Source organism: Gracilinanus agilis, chromosome 2 (genome assembly GCF_016433145.1).
Source record: "Gracilinanus agilis isolate LMUSP501 chromosome 2, AgileGrace, whole genome shotgun sequence".
NCBI classification, from domain to species: Eukaryota; Metazoa; Chordata; class Mammalia; order Didelphimorphia; family Didelphidae; genus Gracilinanus; species Gracilinanus agilis.
This window is the reverse complement of record NC_058131.1, coordinates 420,835,244-420,860,670: the sequence shown is the minus strand read 5'-3', so window position 1 is coordinate 420,860,670 and position 25,427 is coordinate 420,835,244. Positions and strand designations below refer to the sequence as shown.

The 25,427-nt window shown below is 41.7% G+C and overlaps 1 protein-coding gene across 1 annotated transcript in view; it reads right to left on the bottom strand.

The window, feature by feature from the left end:
* Positions 1–25,427, bottom strand: part of EXOC3L4 (exocyst complex component 3 like 4) — a 57,267-nt gene that overhangs the window by 27,848 nt on the left and 3,992 nt on the right. Inside the window, exons 2-7 of the mRNA XM_044661881.1 lie at positions 21,933–22,301; positions 18,765–19,395; positions 13,461–13,572; positions 6,696–6,818; positions 3,207–3,307; positions 497–592 (exon numbers count right to left, since the gene is read on the bottom strand). Coding sequence (XP_044517816.1) covers positions 497–592; positions 3,207–3,307; positions 6,696–6,818; positions 13,461–13,572; positions 18,765–19,395; positions 21,933–22,301 — 1,432 coding nt within the window. The remainder of the gene's footprint in view (positions 1–496; positions 593–3,206; positions 3,308–6,695; positions 6,819–13,460; positions 13,573–18,764; positions 19,396–21,932; positions 22,302–25,427) is intronic.

The window sequence follows — 25,427 nt, the reverse complement described above, 5'->3', positions numbered from 1 at the left end:
AATTAAAAAAAAAATCACAAGGGGCAGACGGGTGATTCAGTGGCCTGAAAGTCAAACCTGGAGATGGGAGGTCTTGGATTCAAACTTGACCTCAGATGCTTCCTTAGCTGTGTAATCCTGGGCAACTCACAATCCTATTTGCCTTAGTTTTCTCGTCTATAAAATGAGCTGGAGAAGGAAGTGGCAAACCATTCCAGTAGTCACAAAGAATAGGAACAATAACAAAATGAAGTATTTCAGATAACTATGTCCTTATCCTTCTTTCAGACTGTATATCAGACTGCTCAATGAAGGCAGAGACCATGTCACGCCTAAACTTGGCATCTTCCCCAATGTTGAGGGTAGTACTCTGGACAAAATAGCAGCTTAATAATCTTTTGTTGAATGGAAGATGGATTATGTGGGATTTTGGCCTTCGCCATAGACTGACCCAACAGCTTTTTCGTACCCCTTTTTCTCCAGCCCTCTCATAGAATTTCTAAAAACTGAAGCCTACTTTAGCTCCTGGAAGGCATTGATGTAGGCACAGAGGTAGGGCAGGAAGAGGGTCTGCTCCTTTGCAACATCTGAGTCCAGGAATCTCCTCTCAAACCTGCAAGGGGAGAGAGGAAAGGAGGGAGAAAATTCAGTGGCTACTGGTTCTAAGCTATGGGTCAAAGAATCATAGGATTTATAGCTAGGAAAGGAGTTAGAGACTGTGTCACCCAACTACCTAATTTTATAGAGGAGGAAAATGAGACAGAGAGGAGGGGAAATGACTTGCCCAAGGTCATATAGTGTATTCAGACTCAGTTCCTCTAACTCTAAATCCACTGAGTTTCCCCCTCATATTATAAAATATTATATTGTGCCTAGAGGCATAGGTCAAACAAAAATATAATGTTTAATAATAAATATGATCATTTAAAATACCCCAGAATACACTAGGACTACACAAAAAAGTATCAGAATGGTTTGAATGGCAGAAATAAGCACCCAACTCTAGTTATTGGGTCTAGCAGGACACCCACCTGGGACCCTTTCCCTAATCTTCTTGGGCCCCCTTGCTGCTCCAAATAAAACTTGCTGTATTGCCCTACTCTGGTCTCATTTGTCACTAGGATCAAAGCTTAGTCAGTTGGACTGACGGTGATCTTTCTTCCCTTTTCTCCACACTTTCCTCTCCTCTTCCTAGGTAGACCAAGTTACCTAGCCCAAAGCTTATCTCTGTTCTTTAAGGTTTGTTTATATTAATGGCCCCCTTAGATCAAGCAGGAAGTCAAAGAGAAGCAGGGGTAATGATGTCAAGGAATGTAGATGAAAGGAGCATGCAAAATTTAAACTTTATACAAACAGAGCTCTTTTAAAAATTAGAACACAATCATATCTGGGCAGCTAGGTGGCACAATGGATGAAGTGCTGGGCCTGGAGTCAGGAAGACTCATCCCTGGGCAAGTCATTTAACACTATTTGTCTTAGTTTCCTTCTCTGTCAAATGAGATGGAAAAGGAAATGGCAAACCACCTCAGATCTTTGCTAAGAAAACCTCAAAAGGTGGGGCAGCTGAGTGGCTCAGTGGATTGAGAGCCAGGCCTAGAGATGGGAGGTCCTGGGTTCAAATTTGGCCTTAGACACTTCCTAGTTGTGTGTGACCCTGGGCAAGTTGCTTAACTTGCATTGTCGATCCCTTATCACTGTTTTGCCTTGGAACCAATGCACAGAATCTATGACAGAAGGCCAAAAAAAAAAAAGAAAAAGAAAAAAGAAAACCTCAAATGTGGTCATGAAGTCAGTTATGACTGAAAAATAATAAATTAAAAACACATATACAGGAAAAAGAAGGAAAAATGGAAAAAATGACACTTTTGTGTTGGACTTGTTCCAGCTGGGGATTCTAGAGCTAAATGAGGAACGATCTCTCTCTCTCTCTCTCTCTCTCTCTCTCTCTCTCTCTCTCTCTCTCTCTCTCTCTCTCTTAAAAAATCCTTATTTTCTATCCCAGAATCAAAACTATGTATTGGTTCTTAGGCAGAGGACTTGACCAGGTTCATATAGCTAGAAAGAATCTGAGTTCAGATTTGAATCCAAGACCTGACTCTCTCTCTCTATTGAGCCACCTAATTGCCCCCTAAATGAGGGAGAATCTTAATGGTTTTATATTTATATACTTCTTGAAGCAGGATTAGAACCACACATGCACACAAAACTGTTTTTCCCCCTTGGGTCAAAACAAGAGTTAATAGGGGTTACTGCCTGGTAGAGGCTGCCTTAGCCGTTATTCTGCTGCACATGTATCTAAGGATTTCCACCCTATGGGATAGAGCTGGGGCTGGAAGCCAGAGGTGGTAACCAGGTGGGAGGAGAAGGGAATGGGCTGGAACAGAGTGGCCATAGCCACACTCTAAAGAGAGGAGGGAGGGTGGGTCCTCCCTCTCCCTTCCTGAAGCTGTTCAGCAGGTAAACTTTTCCATGTTATTCTAAGAACTCCTCCCAGACATCCTATTACACCAAAAATGGAGATTCTGGTCCCAGCTCTGTCACTAACTCTCTGGGTGACCTAGGATGAGCTTTGCCCCCTCTCTGGGCCTGATTCTTTCTCTTCAAAATGGGGATATAATCCTCCCTTTTCAGGATTGGTGTGAGTCCATGGATGATGGAATTTAGCAATAATAGGGGCTTTAGAATAGATATATAGTCCAAAGCCTTCATTTCCAAGGTGAGGAAACGGAAGTCCAGAGAGAAGAAGGTCTTTGCCCAAAATCACACAAGTAGTAAGTAGCAAAGGCGAGATTCAAACCCAGATCCTTTGGCTCTGCTTTCCACCTGAGAGCCTGAAGGAAATACAAGGGTGATGGATTATAATACCTATTTTAATTTTTCATAGATGAAGAAAAAGGAAATTTACCTTCCTTCTCCCAGACTATCACCTCAGTCTTCTGCTGATCACTTCCCAGGAAAGAGGAAGACTCCAGGAAGGGGTGGTAGGAGAGCATAATTCTGAAAGTGAAGCCTGGGCTCAAGAACTCATGTCCAAGTTTCAAGCAATTCCTGGACTACAGATGGCAAAACTGAGACATTGAGGCCCCAGACATCAGTGGACACTCTGGGATCTCTTCTCCTCCGCACTTACTTTCTCCCATTCTCCTCCCAAGGAGAGGCAGGTATCCCTGTTTCAGGTCCTCTATGGAGTAAGGTGCGTCTAGCCTTTGGGGGAATATAAAACTGACCTGTGGATGAATTCATTCAATGACTGCTCCAAGATCTGTAGTGTGGTGGCCTCCAAGTCCGAGGAGATGGCCCGGGCTGTGTTCACATGCTCCCCAACCAGCTGGGAAGGAGGCCAAGGATGTAATACAACAGCTGAACCTGATGGAGGCCCAGTTTATGACCACCATATTTCCTCCCCCTTCAAGCTATCTATTCTTTATGATCTACCACATTAATTTCCCTTACATATGGAACTTGTGATGTCACTCCCTAGCTCCAAAATCTTTCATAGTTCCTTATTGCTTATAGGGTAAAATTAAACTTTTTTTTACCTAATGTTCTGGGGCCACTAATCTCCCTACCTTATCTCCCTTGTACACGCTAGAGATCTAAATAAACTGACCTGCTCTGTCTTTCACAATATTCCCTGTTCTTTCATGCCTCAGTACCTCCTTCATGTTTACTTCTTGAATCTGTTCAATGAATACATTCATTCTTTTGAGTTCAACCCTAAAAGGCATCTTCTCAAAGATGAGCATCCTTGATCCCCTTCTTTACACCCTCCTTTACTCTCTCCTCCATTTCTTTTTTAGGAAGGTTTTTATTAATACATTTATTTGGAAACCCTTACTTTCTGCCTTAGCATCAATTCCAAGACAAAAGAGTGGTAAGAGCTAGGCAATTGGGGATTAAGTGACTTGCCCAAAGTTACACAGCTAGGAAGTGTCTGAGACCAAATTTGAACCCAGGACCTCCCAACTCCAAGCCTGGCACACTATACAACCTAGCTGCCCCTCTCTCCTCCACTTATTTTTTAAAAATTAATTAATTAATTAAAATTTGCCATCAAATGTATTTATTTTTAGAGGCAGATATTTAATCATCTTCAACTTCCTTTGAGATAAGAAGTACCAGTAAAAGTTATCATCATATTATCCTCTAGACCAGTGATGGGCAAACTATGGACCTCGGGCCAGATGCAGCCCCCTGAAATGTTCTATCCAGCCCCACAACATTATTCCTAATCTGACAAATACAATGAGTAAGATATAATACAAAGAAACTTAGAAAGAGTTGCCTTAGAAACAGACTGACAGATGAGCATTTCCTTTCCTTTGGCCCCCTCTTTAAAAAGTTTGCCCTTCACTGCTCTAGACTAATTGTTTTACAAACTAATATCTCCTGAGGTCCTTTCATGGGATTTATCTAATTTTCAAATGTTAGAAACTCAGAAATAATAATTTATTTATTTTTAAAGCATTTTCCCATGGTTACATGTTTCATGTTCTCTCCCTGCCCCTTTTACCTCCCCCCTCCTAAAGCTGACAAGCAATTCCACCATCTCCCCTCCATTTTTAATTCTAACCCCATGCCCCCAGTAATGACTTCATGTTCAGATTTCACTTGGAATTTTATATTATGCCCTGCTAACATTATATAATATTGTACATTACATTTATCTTCATTCATTCATTCATTCACTCATTTATTTATTTGTTCATTTATTCATTCATTTACTTATTTATTTATTTGTTTATTTATTTATCTTTAAAGCCCTTAACTTCCGTCTTGGAGTCAATATTGTGTACTGGTTCTAAAGCAGAAGAGTGGTAAGGGGGTTGTGACTTGCCCAGGATCACAAAGTTAGAAAGTGTCTGAGGTCAGATTTGAACTCAGGACTTCCCATCTCTAGGCCCAGCTCTCAATCCACTGAGCCATCCAGCTGCCCCCTTTATCTATATTTACATCTTATTCCCCTTCTTGATGGGGAGACTGTGTTACTGAAACGTTGAATCTTCCTCCACAACAGCCAACTTTATTCCTCTGCATACACATCAGGGTCTTCATAAAGATTTGTTAAGGTGAGATGCTAATTTCACATAGCCCCTGCTATAAACAAACTGGCTGTCAAAGCTGTGTCCCTCTTCTCCAACTGGAGTGTCTCCGCTGTCCCTGATGCATTTCTGCTATCTCTGAGACTAATCAAATCCTCATCTACCCCAGGGCTCTTATCCTGGGACTGGGTGCCATAATGTGGACATCTGAGACTTCCTGCCACTGGGGCTAAGAACATGGCGCACCTCATCCTGAAACCAACTGTTCTCCCCCATTTGGGTTTCTCTTTGATCCTCCTGGTGCCAGCATGGGGTGCTAATAATAGCTGGCATTTATATAACACTTAATTTAAAGTTTGTAAAGTACTACATGTATGTGATCTCATTTGATCCCCTTGACAACCCTGAAGACTATTATTATCCCATTTTACAAATGAGGAGATTAAGGACTGCTACTATTATTATCCCATTTTACAAATGAGGAAACTAAGGATGAAAGGGAAGACCTAATTGCCTATGGTCACACAGCCAATGTTTGAGTCAGGATTTAAACTCATATCTTCCTGACTCTAGGCCCTGTACTCTGTCCAGTAGGCCATCTAACTACCCCAAGATGATGGAAAGACCTAGCAGCTGGAAGGAGCACAGAAGATCAGAGTCTTAAGGAGAATATTCATGTAAAAACTGAATGTGTGGGGCAGGTAGGTAACACAATGAAAGGTAATCAGGAGGACCCGGGCTTAAATCTGACCTCAGACACTTCCTAGCTGTGTGACCCTGGGCAAGTCACTTAACCCCCATTGCTAAGCCCTTACTGCTCTTCTGTCTTAGAACAGATACTTTTCTTACAATTCTTATTGAATTGACCTAGCTCAAGGTCTCTCTAAGCCAACATGTGCTCTCCTGGTCTCAGACATTCAATTTCATGTATATTGATGAGATGTAATTTTTTTGATGGGGAAAATAAGGATAAATAAAGTATAAGGAAATTTTTAAAATTTATATTATAAAATATTATTTTATGACTATAAGGAAATAAAAATACACATAAGGGAAAAATTAGAGTAAATAAATTATGAAGATTTAAAATACCACTTATTTGCCAAGAAAATTTGGTGTTTCTGTGAGCTGATAATAAACTACTGTAAAGAGAGAGAGAAAAAGAAAAAAAAGAGAGAGGGAGGAAGAGATAGAGAGAGGGAGAGGCTTGGCCAAAGAGTCAGAAGATCTGTGTTGAGGTCCTTACTGAGCCCCTCACTGTGACCTTGGACAAGTTGTTTCCCTTCTCTAATCTGATCCCTCACAACACACACATGTGTTTGTTTGCTCTCTCTTCTCCTAGTTAGTGGAAATGTCAAATCTATTTTCTCTACCTTATTTGTTCCCATACCACTATAATAATAATAACAGCTAGCATTTATATAGCCCTTTAAGGTTTGCAGAGTGCTATTTCTATTTATTTTAAATCCTTACTTCTATGGTACTATCAGTTCTAAGATAAGAGTGGCCAGAGCTAAGTAATGGCAGTTAAGTGACTTACCCAGGGTCACACAACTAGGAAGTATCTGAGGCCAGATTTTGAACATAGGCCCTCCTGACTCCAGGCCTGGAACTCTATCCACTGCACTATCTAGCTACCTCAAAACTGTTATTAATTCTATTATTATTACCTACCATATGAATGTCAATGGAGATGGGGGAGTGGTAGAGATCCTGGAGCAGTTCGGGGCTCTTCCTCTCTGACCACCGGTCCAGCTCCAGCTTCAGAATGCTATCAAAGCAGCTCTTTATCTTGGTCTAAAGAGGAAAAGAAAGGAGAAAGAAAGTCTCTTCTCTCATTTTCTTTCTCTGTATTTGTCTTTGTGTTTATCTATCTTTCTCCTTCCTCTCTCTTCTTTCTCTTTGTTTCTATCACTGTTTCTGCTTCTCTCTGCCTAACTCTATTTCCCTCCATCCTCTCTCTCCTATCTCTCTGTCTCTCTCCTTTCTCTGTCTCTGCTTCTCTCTATCTCTGCCTCTTTCTCCTTTCTCTTAGTCTCTGTCTCTCTCCTATTTCCCCCCTTTTTACCCCAAAATCCTTTTAATCTCTGAATTTTTGACCCATTGTTTTCATCCATTGGAACAGATTTTTCCTTCCCTTGCATTTCTATTTTCCCCAATAATGAGCTTAATTTTGTGAGTGCAGTGAGCTTTATGGGAGTCTGTTTTCTGGCTTCCCAGTCATAGTTAGGTCAGTACCAATCTTCCTGGGAGAGAGAACAGATTTAAATGTCAGAATGCACCTGTGTCAGACCCAAGGTTTCGTATGTACCTCTGGCACTTTGTTCCTTCCCTAGGATGGTCCCAAAGCTAAAGGAACCCTAGCCCCACTATAACTTTCTGGTATCTAGTCCAAAGTCTACTGTATAGTGTTATATTGAATCTCTGGGAGCCAGGAGTTCACACTGTGATTGACAGGTGGATCCGTTGGATGTCGGAATGTTCCCAGAGGGGCATGCGGACAGGAGAGGGCAGTTGGCTGGGGGGTGGGGAGGTGGGTGGTATCAAACCACCCTGGCAGCCCTGGCAGGGGTTCTTTCCTTTCCCTGAGACCGGAGATCAGTGGATCCTGGTCTTTTGTGGGATTGAGACTTGCGGACTCAACCTTGCAAGCTCCTCCTGTTTGTTCCTGTACCATCAACAACCTGTCCCCAGACCATCATCTCTGATTCTACTGCCCCTAGAAATTAGGAAGTCAATCATCTTAGTTATCTAGGTTTCCCAAGGCCCAGGAGGGATCCGGGAAGTGGGCAGGAGAAGAAGAAGATGGTGGAAAGGGGTGGATATCTCAAACTGGTTAGGCATATCATCTAATGAAGAAGAAGCTGAAAGATTATACAGCATATATTTGCCTACTCTGGTGTGGCTCTGGCCAGGCTGTACCAGAGAGAAGCTAATCATCTTAATTCATTCACTTGCCTACAGTTTAGAGAATCATCATCATGGTTTTAATTAGGGTCACCCAATACCTCTATCCAATCCCATTATCCTCCTTGTTAAATACAATCAAAGTTTAAAGTACCTTCCTGAAGTGGTTATTAAAAGCTTCTTTGGGAAGGGAGAGACGCAGTCAGATACCAACCTTACCCAGCTAAAGAGCCCATTAAATAATATCAATTAACCCCAGGTGGGTCCTGAAGGGATATCATCCATTGACCTAAAGGATCCTGCCTGGGCAACTGTTATAAAGGAGAGAGGTGTCATCCTATCCTCTCTCTATACTTCCTCTACATCTACTTCTAGTGGAGGGAGTATCATTTTTATTATAACAATAGGAATTTCCTATACAACATTTCCTTGAGGAGATGAACCAGCATCTACTTGGAAGCCTCTGGAAATGGAAAAATTGGTACCCATTGAGTTGAGATCTCCATTCCACTTCTGAACAGCACTGGATTTGTATTCAAAACACCTGGATTTGAATCCTGAGTCTGCCTCTTACCTATGAGACTCTTAGCCTCTGTGGACCTCAGTTTCCTCATCTACAAAATGAGGGGATGGGGCTAGCAGATCTGAAAGGTGGCTTCCCTCTAAATCTATTGGTCCTAGTGTTGCCTTCTTCCTCCCTACAACACTTCAGATCCTCAAAGACATCTTCTCATCTCCAGGCTGTTGGCAGAGTCTGAGTGCCAGCTGTGACTCTTCCTCACTAGTGTCTTGGATCTCCTTTTCACCACTCCAAGTTTGGATTTCCTCCTCTGTCAGATGAAAGGATCAGATCGGATGATCTCTAATGTCTCATACAGTCTTAATATCCAGCGAGTTTATTCTTATTTATGTAAGTGGACAAGAACTTTGTCCAACATGCAAAGTTGCCTTTACTTCTGATCCCTTGCTAGGAAGGAGGAAGGCATCTCAAGTGGGCTCAGTCACTGTGGATTAACATGTGGACTCTCCATAAAAGACCTGTTCTCAAAAGGAGTCATGGAGAGGACTCTGGATTTTTGAAGGCTATGCTGTCAGGGTACCTGATCTGGAAGGTCCTACCTGGATGGAAAGGGGGATCCAGGTGACTGATTGAGCCTGCTGTTGGAGGACCAGCCTAGCCAAGTACAGAGTTGGCCATTGCAATCTGTGAAACAAGGCAATATACAAAAGGGTCTTCAATTCTGTTTGGTCCCATTCTACATCTAATGTGGTGATAGCAGTAGAGTGGCTAAAAAAGAGTCTCAGTCTTTAGATAGTCTAGAAACATTAGTTGAACTAAAAATGTGGGGGCAGTGAGATGGTACAGTAGATAGAGCACCAGGCCTAGAGTCATAAAGACTCATCTTCCTGAATTCAAATCTGGCTTCCAATGCTTCTTAGCTGTGTGGCCCTGGGCAAATCACTTGGCCCCCTTGCCACTCTTCTGCCTTGGAACCAATACTAAGTATTGATTCTAAAAGAGAAAGAAAGAGTTTTTTAAAAAGAGCCAAGTGGTCAGATAATATGAGCAAATGGTCTTCAAAAGCAGAAAGTTAAACTATCAAAAACCATCTGAAAAATTGTCCAAAATTACTAATGACAAAAAATTGGTCCAATAAATGGACTAAGATGCTAAAAAGTGGAAAAATTCAATGTGACATGGGTTATGGATAGGTAGGCATAATAATTCACTTCCGGTACAGCTATAAATTGATCAAATCATCCTGAAAAACAATTTGGAATTGCACAAGAAGAGTTACTGTATTATTCATCTCCTTTGATGCAGTAGACCCATTATTAGGTTTTTACCATAAAGAACATAACTAAAAGAAAGGAACCACATGTGAGAAAATATTCTTTCATTTACAATAATAATGTAAATGAAGATAACATGAAATAGCAAAAACATTTAGATCAAATACATCAGAAAATGATTTTTCCAAATTATTGAAGTTAAAATTCACATTCTTCTTTTCTATTAAAAGATGGTATACTGCATAAATGTAATGTGGCATACCATTAGCTACAATCAAATTCCATTATATGGTTTTGTATAGCGTTTTTTTTTTTAGTCCTTACCTTTTGTCTCAGGATCAATACTAAGTATCAATTCTAAGACAAAAGAGCGGCAAGGGCCACACATTTAGGTTTGTGACTTCCCCAGGGCCACATAGCTAGGAAGTATCTGAGGCCAAATTTGAACCAGGGTATATAACTTCTTTTTTAAATGAGAAGATGCTGTGGGAAGGAGCATGCCATTTTGGGGGGAAATAATTTGCCTCAAACAAAATGTATCAATTTCTTTAAAAAAAAAAAAAGAAAAGAAATGAATGTGGGAAAATTTTGAGGAACCGGAGTGGGGTAACATGGTGCAGAGTATTTCTACTTCTGTAAGGTCAGAATTAGAAACAAAAGCAATGTGTCATCAGAGTACAGTACAGACAAAGTGAACCAAAAAAAATCACAGATGTGGCATTGAGGCCTGATATGATATCACTCCTTTTAAGGTTCCTTCCAACTCGACATTCTACCATCCTATCTATGAATTTCTCTTGACCTGGAATTTAGTGAAAGTTTAAAGCCCTGAGAATAGATGCAAAACTCCCATGGATCTCTCCTTTCTGGGTTTTTGTGACACTGCTCTCTCCTGGCTCTCCTCTATCTCTTTTTTGTTTAATCTCTCCTCCCTTTGCTGATTCATCATCCATACCATGACTCCTAATGGTGGATATTCCACAAGATTCTGTCTGTACTCTGTATACAGAGAATACACAGATATCTGACTATACTCTCTTCCCTTCTCCATCTTGACCCTTTGGTATCTTTTCTCTTCTCTGTCTACAAACTCTTTCTCGATAAACTCATCCTTTCCCATGAATTTAACAATCATCTTTACATTGCTGATTCATCCTTCATGTATCCAGCCCTGTTCTCTCCTGAACTTCAGTCCTGAACCCCCAGTTTCCTATTGGACGCATCAAATGAGATGCTCTGCAGACATTCCAAATGCAACATGTCCAAAACTAAATTTACTCTCTTTCCCTTTGATCCCTCTTCTTTCTCAAATTTCCATTTCTTTCAAAAGTATCACTACTCTTCTCTCACAGATTTTTAAATTTTGCATTATTCTTCACTCCTCATTCTCCTTCACTTCACCCATCAAATCAATTGCTATGTCTTGCTGTTTCTACCTCAACATCTCCCACATCCAACCCCTTCTCTCTACTCATATAACAACTATTTTAGTGGAGCATCTAATCAGCCTATAATTAATTAGATTAATGTAACAGCCTACTATTTGGTCTCCCTGTCTTATCTCTCCAGTTCATCTTGCATGCATCAGTCAAAGTAATTTTCTTTATGTGTAGATATGACCATGTCATTCCCTTTCTCAGTCAACTTCAGTGGCTCCTTGTTGCCTCTAGGATAGAATATAAATTCTTACATTTCACTTTCAAAGCCTTTCATAATCTGGCCCTGGCTATTTTTTTTTAACCCCGTTGAATATTACTATGCTGGTGATCCAGCCTCACCCAAAATAATCCATTTTCTATCCCTGCGCATTTGCCCATGCCATCTCCCCATATCTCTGCTTCATAGAAGTTCTGTCTTCTTTCAAAATGCAGATCAAGCACGAAGACTTTACCCAGCTACTAGTACTCTCTCTACCAGAACACCTTGGATTGAACTACTTTGTATTTGTTATTTTGCATGCAATTACAAATATATTTGTCTTCCCCATTATGATATAAGTTCTTAGGGAGTAGCAGCTGTTTCATTCTTTATATTGGTATCCTGTATACCTAGCAGAGATGTTTGTTGATTGGTTGGGGGCCTGGGAAGCTGATGTTGATCAATCAGATCTAAAGTCCAGGGTTGGATCGTTCACATGGGAGCCCTCGCCACAGAACCTTAGCCACCAATTTTGTTTTTTTAATTAAAAAAAAATTTTTTTAAACCCTTACCACCTTCCATCTTGGAGTCAACTGTGTATTGGCTCCAAGGCAGAAGAGCAGTAAGGGCTAGGCAATGGGGGTCAAGTGACTTGCCCAGGGTCATACAGCTAGGAAGTGTCTGAGGCCAGATTTGAACCTAGGACCTCCTGTCTCTAGGCCTGACCCTCAATCCACTGAGCTATCCAGCTGTCCCCTTAGCTATCAATTTTGGAGAGAGGGAAAGCATCACAAAGCATTCTGAAGGTAAGCAATAAGGTAAATTCCACTACAAAATCTCAGAACTCAGAACACAATATACCATGGATGCAAACACTAGATATATGAGGTCTCTGTTGAGGTGGCTACCAATTGTGAATGGAGGAGGACTAGGGTAAACAGGAGACAATCTTCTTTGGAGTATGGTTCCTGAGGTAGGGAGAGCTAGAGAATCACAGGATCACAGATTTAGAACGAGGAGAGACACCTAATTCAATCCCTTCATTTTTAGATGAGGACATTGAGTGCAGAAAAGTTACATAACTTGCCTAAAATCACACAGGTAGCAAGCAGAAGAACTAGGATATGAACTTGGCCTTCTGATTCCAAATCCACCTTAGTTTTCCTCTCAGCGGAAAGGTGGAAAGAAGATGTGGAATGTTGTGTGTATGTGTATATATATATATAAAATTATATATAATTATATAATGTTGCATATATCACCATTGAATTGTTGATTTTTACTCAAATTTATGTTTATTAAAATGAAAGATCCAATGCAGCATGGTGCCATGTTGGGAAAAGTTTATAATTTTTTTAATGTAGCTAAAAGTTAGAGGAAAAAGGAATCTGGAGAAGAAGATTCCTGCAGGCATAATTAACCTCAATATAACTAATTCTTGTGATTGTTTACTGTCAAGATGTCTTCATCATATCTAATCAAAATTTCTTCTTTAAGAGAAAAGCTTAAGATTTAGAGCTTGAAAAAATTTTAAGGTTGTCTAGTCCAACCCCATATTTTTTCAAACAAGGAAACTGAGACCCAGAGCCTTGCCATGGTGAAGCAAATATTAAGAGAAGACGGGATTTGAAATTATGTTCTTTGACTCCAGGTCCAACACAGCTTAAGTTTCGGCTGACCACTCAGAAATGGCAGAGTCCTCAAATATGACTGAGGAGCTCTATAGCAAAATTCACATGGACACAAATCTTTTTGACTAGTCACAAGGATATAATATTCATCAATCATAGTACCTTCATATGCTTCGTGCTAGCTTTCAAGTGCTTACATTTGCACACTTCCCAAGCACACTCAAGAAAGACTGATACCTTTCAGGAGTTTCTTATTTTCACTAATTATTTTCTTGCCATCTAATTGTTAAACTCATTTGTTTCTACTTGGTGGAGGTAAATGCTGCAGGCACCCTCTAAATCTAATCACCTTGGGCAAAGTCCTGATGATTCACTCATTGCCCAGTTTACTCCACATGGAGAGCTGGCTCTCACTAGCTACTTTTCCTCCCCCCAATCAGCCCTGGATGGCTCAGCCCTTGGATCTTACCTCCAGGAACTTGGTGTAGTCACTTTCTAGCTTCTCCCATACCTCAGGTGCCAGCAGCTTTGGCATCGTAGTCATATGTAGTTCCAGGTCCAGGGAGCCTAGGAAGTCCTTGCTAGGAGGATATGCAGAGTTGGTCATAACCTTGATCTTTCTATAACCCACAAATGTACCATTTCCATATTCACAAACTCTGAAATTCCCCTAACTGATCAGTCTGTTAACATAATATTTCTTCCACTTCCTTGCAACGTTGAACTCCAAATCCTGTTCTTCATTCTCTTGACCTCTAGTTCCTCCATCCCTCAGTTCTTCTCTGGACCATCAGTTCTGTATTGTTTATAATCTCCTCCTTTCCCTATCTTGACCCATTTCAACATTACATCTTTTTCTTCTCTTGAATTCCTTGCCCCTTTATCCTATCAACAGTCTTGTCTTGGATTGCTCTCATCACAACTACTTTTACTCTTATATGCTATTTAGTGAAGTTGTAGAAAATTATGAAACCATGCTACCTAATTCTCTTATAAATGTTTGTTATATGATCTCAACTGGGCTCTCACTACATCAAGGCAATCTTTTTATATCTCCCTAGGTGACTTACTATCCCCATTCAACATAGTAGCCAGTGGCATCAGTGAGCCCAGAGTTCATATGTAGCTTCTTGCTAACTGTGTGATCTTGGGCAAGTCACTTAATCTCTGTCTGCCTCAGTTTCATTATCTGTAAACTGAGGATAATAATAGCACTTACTTTCCAAGGTTGTTATGAGGACTAAATGAAATAGTAATTTTAAAGCACTTAGCACAGTCTGCTTTAGCACATAGTAAGTGCTATATAAATGTTGTTGTTTTTTCCAGTCATTTTCAGTCATGTTTGACTCCTTTGTGACCCCACTTGGGGTTTTTTTGGTAAATATCCTGGAATGGCTTGCCATTTCCTTCTTCATATATAAATGTTAGCTATTAGCCATTATTATTTTCTTTGCTACTCTTGGCTCTAGGATTCCATGTCACCTCTCTATCTTGGCTCTCCTGTTCCTTCTCAGTTTCCTTTGCTAGATCTTCATCCAGGTAAGTTGCAGTAGCTAATGGTGAGTTTCCTAAGACTCTGGCCTGGGCCTTCTTCCTTCTCCTTATACACTATTTTGCTTAGTGATCTTAGTGAACTTTTCATAGAATCAATGATCATCATTTTGCTGATGTTTCTTAGATCTACTCATCCAGCCCTAACGTCTCCCCTAACCTCCAGAGTAGCATCTATTGGACACCTCAACTTGGATGTCTGTAGACGTCTGAAACTCTACAACTGAACTCTATTATCTTTCCCCTAAAATCCTCGCTCCTTGTGAATGTGCCTATTATCCTCCCAGGCCCCCCACTCTCACAATCAAGGTGTCAACCTCAACTTCTCACTCTCTCTCTCTCACTGTCACCCCCTGCCAAGTCCTGTGCCCCCACTCTCTCCTCTGACACTGCCACCTCTCTGGAGTGGACCATCATCATCTCTTACCTGATCTATTGCAGTAGCCTCCCTGCCTCGAGTCTCTGCTCTCTGGTTCGTCTTCCACTCAGCTGTCAAACAAAGCTTCCTAAGACTCAGGTCTGACCATGTTCAATAAACCCTCTTCAATAAACCCCAATGACTCCCTATCACCTCCAGGAGCAGATATAAAATTGTTTGTTCAGCATTTCAAGACCTCTGATAACCCCAAACCCTCTTACCATTCCAGTCTTCTTTCATCTTACTCACTCCTATATACTTTGCAATCCAGGGACATTGGCTGCCTAGCTCTTCCCCAAACAAAGCACTCTTATCTCCAGACCACATGCATTTTCTTTTCTAAAATTCTTACATACTGTCCTAGAATCAATACTTGTATATTGGTTCCAAGGCAAAAGAGTGGTAAGGGCTAGGTAGTGAGAGTTAAGTGACTTGCCCAGGGTCACACAGCTAGGAAGTGTCTGAGGCCAGATTTGAACCCAGGACTGCCAGTCTCTTGTCTTAGGGCTCTATCTGCTGAGCCACCCAGCTGCCCATGACTACACCTATTTTCACTGGCTGTCTCTCATACTTGGAATTTTCTTCTTCCTCATCTGTCTACCTAGCTTCAAATTTCAGCTAAATTCCCACGTTTTATAAGAAAGCTTTCCTGGTCTCTCTAAATGCTAGAACTTTTTCTTTGAAAATATCTCCAATTGATCCTGTATCTATCTTGTTTATACATAGTCATCTCCTTCATTTGACAGGAAACTTCTTTGAGAGCAGAGACTGCTTTTGCCTTCCTCTAATGCTTAGCACAGTGCCTGGTATATCGTGTTGTTGTTCAGTCATGTTCAACTCTTCATGACTTCATTTGGAATTTTCTTGGCAAAGATACTGGAGTGGTTTGCATTTTCCTTCTCCAGCTCATGTACAGAGTAGGAAACCGAGTCCAAAAGAGCTAAAAGACTTGCCCAGGGTCACAAAGCTAGTAAGTGTCTGAGGCCAGATTTGGACTCAGGAAGATGAGTCTTCATGACTCCGAGCTCAACAATCTATCTACTGTACCACCTAGCTAAGCTGGCATATAGTGCTTATTGAGGGACACCTATATGACTCAGTGGATAGAAAGCCAAATGTGGAATCAAGAAGTCCTGGTTCAAATCTGGCCTTAGACACTTCCTAGCTTTATTTTTTTTTTAATTAAAAACTTTTTTTTTTATTAAAAAAAAAAACACCTTATCTTCTGTCTTGGAATCAATACAGTATATTGGTTCCAAGGCAGAAGAGTGGTAAGGGCTAGGGAATGGGGGTTAAGTGACTTGCCCAGGGTCACACAGCTGGGAAGTATCTGAGGTCAAATTTGAACCCAGGACCTCCCATCTCTAGGCCTGGCTCTCAATCCAGGCTCTCAATCCACTGAGCCACCCAGCTGCTCCCAATTCCTAGCTTTATGATCCTGGGCAAGTCTTTTATTATATTTATTGTATTTATCTTGATTGATATTTATTATCAATTCCAAGACAGAAGTTAAAGAGATTAAAAAATACTTATTGATTGATCAACTAAATATGAAAATGCAAAGAAAATGACCCAGGGGTCATAAAGGAACAGTGAGATTATCTGTGACATAAGAGCCCTTTTTATGACTGCTTAGCTATGTTTACCTTTTACTTCCCACATACATTTTCCCTCAGGCTTTGTCTTGGTCAGTGAATAAACTAACTGTGCCTAGGACATTCCCTTTAATTATGGTATTGTCTCCTTCTCACAAGATTTTACACTAGAACACTGTTGTCTTTTTTTTTTTTTCAGTCACATCTGACTTTTCTAACTCCTTTTGGGGTTTTCTTGGCAAAGATTCGGGAGTGGTTTGCCATTTCCTTCTCCAGCTCATTTGACAGTTGAGGAAGAAAGCAAACAAGGACCTTCGATATCATCTAATTCAACCCTTTCATTTTAAATATGAAAAATCAGAGGCTGGGAGACAGGGTAAGACTTGCCCAAGGGCACACTGGGAGCTAGTAGCACAGTTAGAATCAGAATCCAGAAATCTGACTCCAAGCTCAGAGCACTTTCTAACACAATCCACTTGCCATAGCCTTGGTAGGATGGACTTGCCCAGGCAGAACAAATGGTCATTTACTCAGGATCCAGAAAGGGTCAGTACATTGTTGTTGGTCTAGAGCAGGGGTCGGCAACCTTTTTGGCCATGAGAGCCATAAATGCCACATTTTTTAAAATGTAATTTTGTGAGAGCCATACAGTGCTCACAGTGCGCGCTCCTGTAACAGTGCCTGAAAAAAAGATCGACTTTATGGCTCCTGCAGAAAGAGCCAGATATGGCCCTCAAAAGAGCCAGATATGGCTCAAGAGCCATACGATGCCGACCCCTGGGCTAGGAGAAGAAGAATGGCCTAAATGAACTGTCCTGAACTCTTGAATATTCTTTCCTGCCTCTAAGGCATACCTTGGACTGATTTTGAAGAACACATTCCCAAGATGCAACCTGGTTTCTCCTTATATGGGAAGGATAGATGGGCATATATTTCCTGATCATATTTTGTTTCTTGTGGCTTAGTTTCTTACTGTTCTATGGTGATTTTAAAGGGAGCTCAGATAAGCTGGAGATTTTCACTTAAATGCCTTTCTTTTGCTAAGATTTTAATAAGGAGTCCATGGATCCTTTGGAGCTTGAGCCAGCTCAAGGCAACAAGCAGTGAATAACAAACACACTGGTGACCCAAGAAAGAAATGGGATGCATTCCAAGAGCAGGGAGGATAACCAGAAACCATGGCAGCAAATGAAGCAAGGACCAGAGTGGAGAAACACAAGAAGTGGGAAGCGTTCTAAGACTTGGAATTGAGCTAGACATGACAAAGGAAGTTGAGGGGAATGATTTTCTCTTAAGAAATCCTATGGGGGGAAGCTGGGGGGCTCAGTGGATTGAGAGCCAGGCCTAGAGATGGGAGGTCCTGGGTTCAAATTTGGCCTTAGACACTTCCCAGCTGTGTGACCCTGGGCAAGTCATTTGACCCCCATTGCCTAGCCCTTACCATAGTATGGATTCCAAGACGGAAGGTAAGGGTTTAAAAAAAATAGAAGTCCTATGTGTTCTTTCTCTCTGGCCATTTAGGAGCCAGCTGGTGGATCTGTGGATAGAGCACTGGCCCTTAAATCATGAAGTCGTGAGTTCAAGCTTGGACTCAGATACTTATCTTTAGACTTTAAGTTTCTTGAAGATAGGGACTTTTTTTTTGCCCCTTTTTGTATATTTAGCATTTAGCACAGTGCCTGACACATTATAGGTTCTTAAAGGTTTATTGATTGATTATTAGCTGTGTAATCCTGGGCAAGTCACTTAACCTGTTTGCCTCAGTTTCCTCAACTATAAAATGAGGATAAGTACTTACCTCCCAGTGTTATTGTAAGTCTCAAATGAGATAATATTTGTTTGTTTTTTAAAATCCCATTTGCAACAGCTGACACATAATGATGCTATATAAATGCTTCAACTGATTTTTTTCCTCCCTTCTTCCCTCTCCATTTGTTATACTCTGTCTGTTATGCTCCACTGGAAAATCTCCTCCCTTACATTTGCCTACCACTAAAGGAGTGTTCCTGGCATCCTGCCTTGGATATTTACTATCTATATGACCTTGGGCAAGTCACTTAACTTTTCTGTAAAATATAAGGAGGTTGAACTAAATGATCTTTGAGGTAAATCTATGAACCAATCTTCCTTCCAGTTCACATTCTCCACAAATGCCTCATGTTTGCTCCCTCCACCTCATCCTGCAAGTGCTGAGCCCAGAACGACTTACCTGCAGTAAACATTGGCCACCCAATCCATTATTACATAGAGTTGCTCGAAGCCTTGAATGTCCTGCAAGAGCTCCTGAAGCCGGGCAGACACAGCTCCATGGAAAGCATCCACATAGGTCTTCCACACGAGGAAGTCCTCCGGGTAGCAGGGCTGCACCTCCTGCCGGATCTTCACGAGGTCCTGCTTGGTCACCCTGCCAAGCTCTGCGAGGAGGCTGGCCAGGGTGGGTTCACTCATACCCTGGCCCACCTTCCCCACCCTGTCTGAGGCACTCTTCTTCACTGCCTCCTCCCACAGGTGCCTCCACTTCCGAGGAGCTCTCAGGAAGGCACTGTCGGGCGCATCCTCCGAATGAACCCCCTCCTCCTCCTTAATCAGCCGTGCCAGGCAGGACAGCACCTCTGGGTCCACACTGGGCTGGCTCAGGGTCTCACCCACGATGTTCCTGATCTCGGCTGCCATCACATCATAATGAACACAGATGTCCATGGCCTGGCGAGCGTAGGCAGTCGGGTCGTCCTTGAACTTCCCCGAGTGCTGGTCCTCCACGAGGCTGGCCTCCAGTTGGCAGAGCTGGGTAAAGGCTTTCAGCAGCTGCCGTTCAGCGATGAGGTCTGACACTGGCTTTTCTGCCCAAAGAGAACAATGGTCAGGACCCTGGGGGCTGGGGTCAGAGCCCTGGCTGCAAGCTAGGAGTCCTCTGCCAGCCCGCTTAATCCTATTTTTTATTATTATTTTTTGTTTTAAAGGAAATGTATTTTATTTTATTTATTTCATTTTATTGATTTTATTTTATTGATTAAGAACAGTTTTCTGTGGTTACATGATTCATGTTCTTACTAAGTAATCCTGAGAAATCGAGGGCCTTATTTTCCTGTCCTCCCTCCCTCATCAGTTTCATCAGTTTGTTCTGAAGATCAAAGAAATTCGAAAAACATGTATTGAGTATCTATTTTAAGGGAAACAAAACCAAGGGAGGTAGGAGATAAAAAAGCGTGTCATAAACTCTAGTCCCCACTGTAAACTCCAAAGTGTCTTTTTTTCTTTTTTTTTTTTTTTAAACCCTTAACTTCTGTGTATTGGCTCCTTGGTGGAAGAGTAGTAAGGGTGGGCAATGGGGGTCAAGTGACTTGCCCAGGGTCACACAGCTGGGAAGTGTCTGAGGCCAGATTTGAACCTAGGACCTCCAGTCTCTAGGCCTGACTCTCAATCCACTGAGCTACCCAGCTGCCCCTCCAAAGTGTTTTCTAAGGAGCAAAATACATTTTAAATTATACATTTTAAGTACTTTTTAAAGTACTAAAGCACATTTGAAGCTTCATTCAGTTGAGAGGTTCTTTGTGAGCCTTAAGGTATTATACACAAGTTAATTCATTAGATTGTAAGCGTTTTTCAGACAAGGACCTTTTTTCTTTCTTGTATTCCTGGTGCTTAACAACACAGAGCCTGGCACAGTGGAAACGCTTAATACTTGTTAGTTGAATTAAAGCTGTTGTTCTTTTTTATTATTTAATAAACATATATCATGTGCCTACTATGTGCAGGCATGGCACTAGGCACATGGTAAATAGATATCTGATGAAATCACTATCCCCAGGAAAGGTTACTGTGAAGGGTATGACATTCATAACAGTTGAGGGCAATTATAGATAGTAGATAGTGTGTAAGTGGAATTAGCTCAAGCCCATTCATAGCTAAAACTCTAGCCACCAGAGATAATCTCATCTCCCCTCCCCACTAGCGTGAGCTAATTCCATTTACAATAGTGACAAGCACAAAAGAAGATAAGTGTTCTAGGAAAATCTGAGAAGGGAGAGAGTATTTTTCAACCAAAAGGAATCAGGGAGACTTGCCTGGAAGTGATGGCACCTGCAGGATCACCTGGGGATGATGGATGACCCACTGGAAAACCAGAGAGTTTCCCAAAATGGCATTTTGAGTTTGGGGTTAAGCTAATAGTCCAGTTTGGCTAGAGTTGGGAGTATGTGAGATAGCTAAGTGGCACAGTGGATAGAGCACTGGGTTTGGAGTCAGGATGACCTGAGTTAAAATCTGACCTCAGACACTTACTAGCTATGTGACCTTGGACAAGTCATTTACTTTGGGTTGCCTCAGTTTCCTCATCTGTAAAATGAGCTGGAGAAGAAAATGGCAAATCCCTCCATTATCTTTGCCCCCCCCAAAAAAAAAACTCCAAATGGGGTTACAAAGAGTCACTGACTGGAACGATTGAACAACAAAGAACAAAGAGAGTATGTGAGGGAGAAGGGACATAAACAAGGCTGGAGCCCAGTTGTGGTGAGCCTTGAGTATCTTAAGTATGTCTTAGAATCAATATTTGGTATTGGTTCCAAGGCAGAAGAGTGGTAAGGGTTAGGCAATGAGGGTTAGGTGACTTGCCCAGGGTCACACAACTAGGAAGTGTTTGAGGTCAGATTTGAACCCAGGACCTCCCATCTCTAGGCCCGACTCTCAATCCACTGAGACACCCACTTGCTCCCCTTTCCCCCTCCCCTGAATTTTTTTTTAAACCCTTACCTTCCGTCTTGGAGTCAATACTGTGTATTGGCTCCAAGGCAGAAGAGTGATAAGGGTAGGCAATGAGGGTCAAGTGACTTGCCCAGGGTCACACAGCTGGGAAGTGTCTGAGGCCAGATTTGAACCTAGGACCTCCCATCTCTAGGTCTCCCCTGAAATTTTTTGAGAGGAAACATGGTCAACCTCTTGAAACCTGTATATTAGGGAAATGGATTGAAGAGGGAGAAACTGGAGGCTGAGAGATCGGTTGGTATCTTTGAGAACAGGTAATGAGAATCTAAACCAAGGTGGTAGCCATATGAGAGGGGAAATGGAAACATTTGGTAAACTATGGAAAGTGATCCAGCATATATAAAGAGTTTTGTAAACTGTCAAGAATACATAGCCAGAGTTTTTTTTTGTTTTCGATTTAAAACATTTTTTTTCAGTTACATGGAAAAACAATTTTTGACATTTCAGAACTCATATTTTCTCCCTCTCTATCCTCCTCCCCTCTCTGAGGCAGTGAATAGTCTGATGTGGTTTGTAGCCATCATAGTATTGATTCTAAGACAGAAGGGAAGGGCTTAAAAAAAAAGAATACAGGTGAGGGCTTGCTCTTTTGATCACCTGTTGCTGTTTCCCTTACCTTCCTCCACTTCCGTCGTGTTTTCCAGGGTGTCTTCTTTAGGGGACCCCTGGGATCCCTTTGGTAGCCTTGGAGGTCGGTGGGTCACCTCCTCCTCATTTTTCCTGAAAGACCGGAGGAGGCGGGAGCGAAAGCTGCTCTCCTCTGCTGCCTGGCCCCCAGTGGTACCTTCCCTCTTGCTCATCCTTAAAAAAGTCCTCTTCAAGTTGCTCAGAGTGTCCTCTTCCTTTCCAGGACGAGAGTTTGTAGAGTCCACGCTTGGCTTCCTGCTCCTCTGGCTCGGGGTTGGAGAACAGGGATTGGAGGGGGTTCTTTGTTTCTCTTGTGGAGGGTCCTTTGTTCTCACCGGCAGGGTCTTGCTGGGGGAATCTGAGGAGAAGGGGATAAGAGCATCATTGAGACCCAATGACAGGGAACAAGATTCTGGATCCCCAAGTTACAGGATCATGAGCTTTTGACCTTGAAACTACTTGCAAGATTATTCCCTTCCAGCTATAATTAATAAATAAAAAACCCAACAAAACACCACTAGGTGACACTGGGGACATCACCCTGTCACAGGGTTCACAGAATCATAGAGAACTAGAAAGGACCTGAGGAGCCATTGAGTCCCACTCCCTCATTTTACAGATGAGGGAACAGAGATTAAATGACCTGTCTAGGGTCACACTAGTAAGTATATGAAGGGAGATTTTGACCCAGGTCTTTCTGAGTCTAGCATTCACTCCACAAAAGAGGGAAGGGGACGGGATTATTTATGAAGTACCTACTATGTATGTTAAATGCTTTACAGAATCTTATTTGATCCAGTACAACAACCCTAGAAGGTAGGCACTATTATTATCTCCATTTTACAGTTGAGGAAACTGAGCTAGACAAAGGTTAAGTAACTTGCTTAGAGTCACACATCTAGGAAGTGTCTGAGACTGGATTTGAACTTGGGGTTTCCTCACTCCAGGACCAGCACTCTATTGTGTCAATTGTCTGCCTCTCCATCAGTCCCATAATTGGACCAAAACCATGCTGACTCTCCAACCTATTTCTATATTCAGTCTCCAAAATAAACTTATAAAAGAAACAATAAAAACAAAAAAATAAAAAATAAAGGGGGCAGCTGGGTGGCTCAGTGGATTGAGAACCAGGCCTAGAGATGGGAGGTCTTGGATTCAAATTTGCCCTCAAACACTTCCTAGCTGGGTGACCCTGGGCAAGTCACTTAACCCTCATTGCCTTGCCCTTACTTCTGCCTTGGTACTAATACATTGTATTGATTCTAAGACAGAAGGTAAGGGTTTAAAAAAATTTTTTTAATTATTAAACAGACAATAAAAGAAAAGTTCACATTTATCCTGTACCATTATGATTTTTTTTAAACCTTACCTTCTGCATTAGAATCAATACTAAGGATTGGTTGTAAAGCAGAAAAGTGATAAGGTCTAGGCAGTTGGGGGTTAAGTGACTTGCCCAGGGTCACACAGCTAGGAAGTGTCTGAGAACAGCACCACTAAGGTTTACCTTTAAAGTCCTTTTCTCACAATCACCCTGTGAAGCAGTCCTCTGGTCTAGGCTTTCTTATGACAGACTGTCTGTGTTCTAGAAGCTTCCTTCTGCCTTGTTTCACACCATCCTGCCCCTTTTCTTCAACTCATCTCTACCTCTCACCACCGCATTTGGAATTTTTCTTTCAGGAAATATCCAGTTTCGTACCTAGCTGAAACCTAATCTATCTATGCTACCAGGAGTGGTGAGAAGGTCAATCAGACGTGCCAAAGTGAAACCCCAGACCTCTTCTACGTCATTTCAGGACTGATTGAAACTGGGTATGATCACATCAAATTGGGAGGAGCAGCAAGAGTGTGGCACCAACTGGGTATCATCATATTGGGCTGTTTAGCTTCTTACTAGGTCATTATTCTCTTTCCCCCTTCTGTCACTGCATGAAGTTTGTTTCACCTAAACCACTGGATATCCCCTCTGCTACCCCCAAGGCTAAAGCATAGGTTTATTTTGCCTCTCTGAGATCCACTTCTATCCTTATCTTTCCCAGTGACTGCTTTAAATATGTCCTTGTTCCATTCCTTTTCCTCCACCTCCTCTAAACCCCCACCCCTAGTGGTCTCAAATTAATTGCCTTCTCCTAAGAGCAGTTCATTGTTGTCTGTTGTTTGTCCAGTCCTGCCTGACTCTTCATAACTCCATTTAAGGTTTTCTTGGCAGAGATTCTGGAGTGGTTTGTCATTTGCTTCTCCAGCTTATTTTGCAGGTGAAGAAACTGAAGCCAACAGGGTTGAGTCACACAGCTAGAAATGTCTGAAGCCAGATTTGAACTCAGGAAGATGGATCTTCATGACTCTCAGCCCAGCATGCTATCCACAAATTGCTCTAACAACAGTTAAAATGTACCAGATAGAGGTTGATGGCTGCTAACCTCATTGGCTAGTTTGCTTCTTCAGTAGAAATATCTCAATTCCTCCAAAACCTGTTGCTCAGTGATAGAAGTGTTATTATTCCAATTTATGGAAGAGACTCAGGCTTAGAGAGTGGTATCAGTGGCCATCGAGGTCAAATCCATTCTACAAGAGTTGGGAGGCAAAATACTGAATCTGTGAAAATTCTAAGTTCTAAAGTCTTCTTCCACCCTGATGTTCTATGATAATGTATTTATGAGCCTCTGGGACATGATAACATCACATAAGCAACTTCCAGTTGTGATTTGTCCATTCTAGATCATGTTTCCATTTTAATTCCAAAAATCACAGACATCATCACCCTCCTTGGTCATTCTCCCTGTGGATCTCAGCTCTTTTGGAGAGGCTTAGGCAAGATTAGGGGACAGCAGGAAGTTCAAAGAAATGTAGGATCGTCTCATTTTCTAATCTTTACCAATATCTCCTGGCTCTTCTGTTGCACAAAAACACGGCCAAGTCTCTCCCCTATCCTTTAAAACCCCCCTTGCTCCCTCAGGTAATTGTCCTATGTTTTTTATTCCTTTTCAAGGCAGACTCTTAGAGGAAAACTGTCTACACCTATTGTATCCATCCTGTTAGCCCTTAACCCTTAGCAGCAATTTGACTTTCTGTCTCATTACTCCTCTGAGACTCTCACCCTTCATGATTTCTCTGCAGATTAAAAAAAAACCCTTACCTGCTTGGAATAAATTGGTTCCAAAGCAGAAGAGTAGGAAGGACTAGCAATTGTGGTTAAATGACTTGCTCAGAGTTACACAGTTAGGAAGTATCTGAGGCTAGATTTGAACACAAGACTTCCTATCTCTAGGCCTGGCTCTCAATCAATCTAGCCTTCCTCACTCCTTACTTTCTGTTTTAGAATTGATATTACAAATCAGTTCCAAGGCAGAAGAATGGCAATGGCTGGGCAATTGGGGTTAAGTGACTTGCCCAGGGTCATATAGCTAGAGAGTGACTGAGACCAGATTTGAACCCAGTTCCTCTCATCTCCAGGTATGGCTCTCTATCCACTGAGTCACCTAGCTGA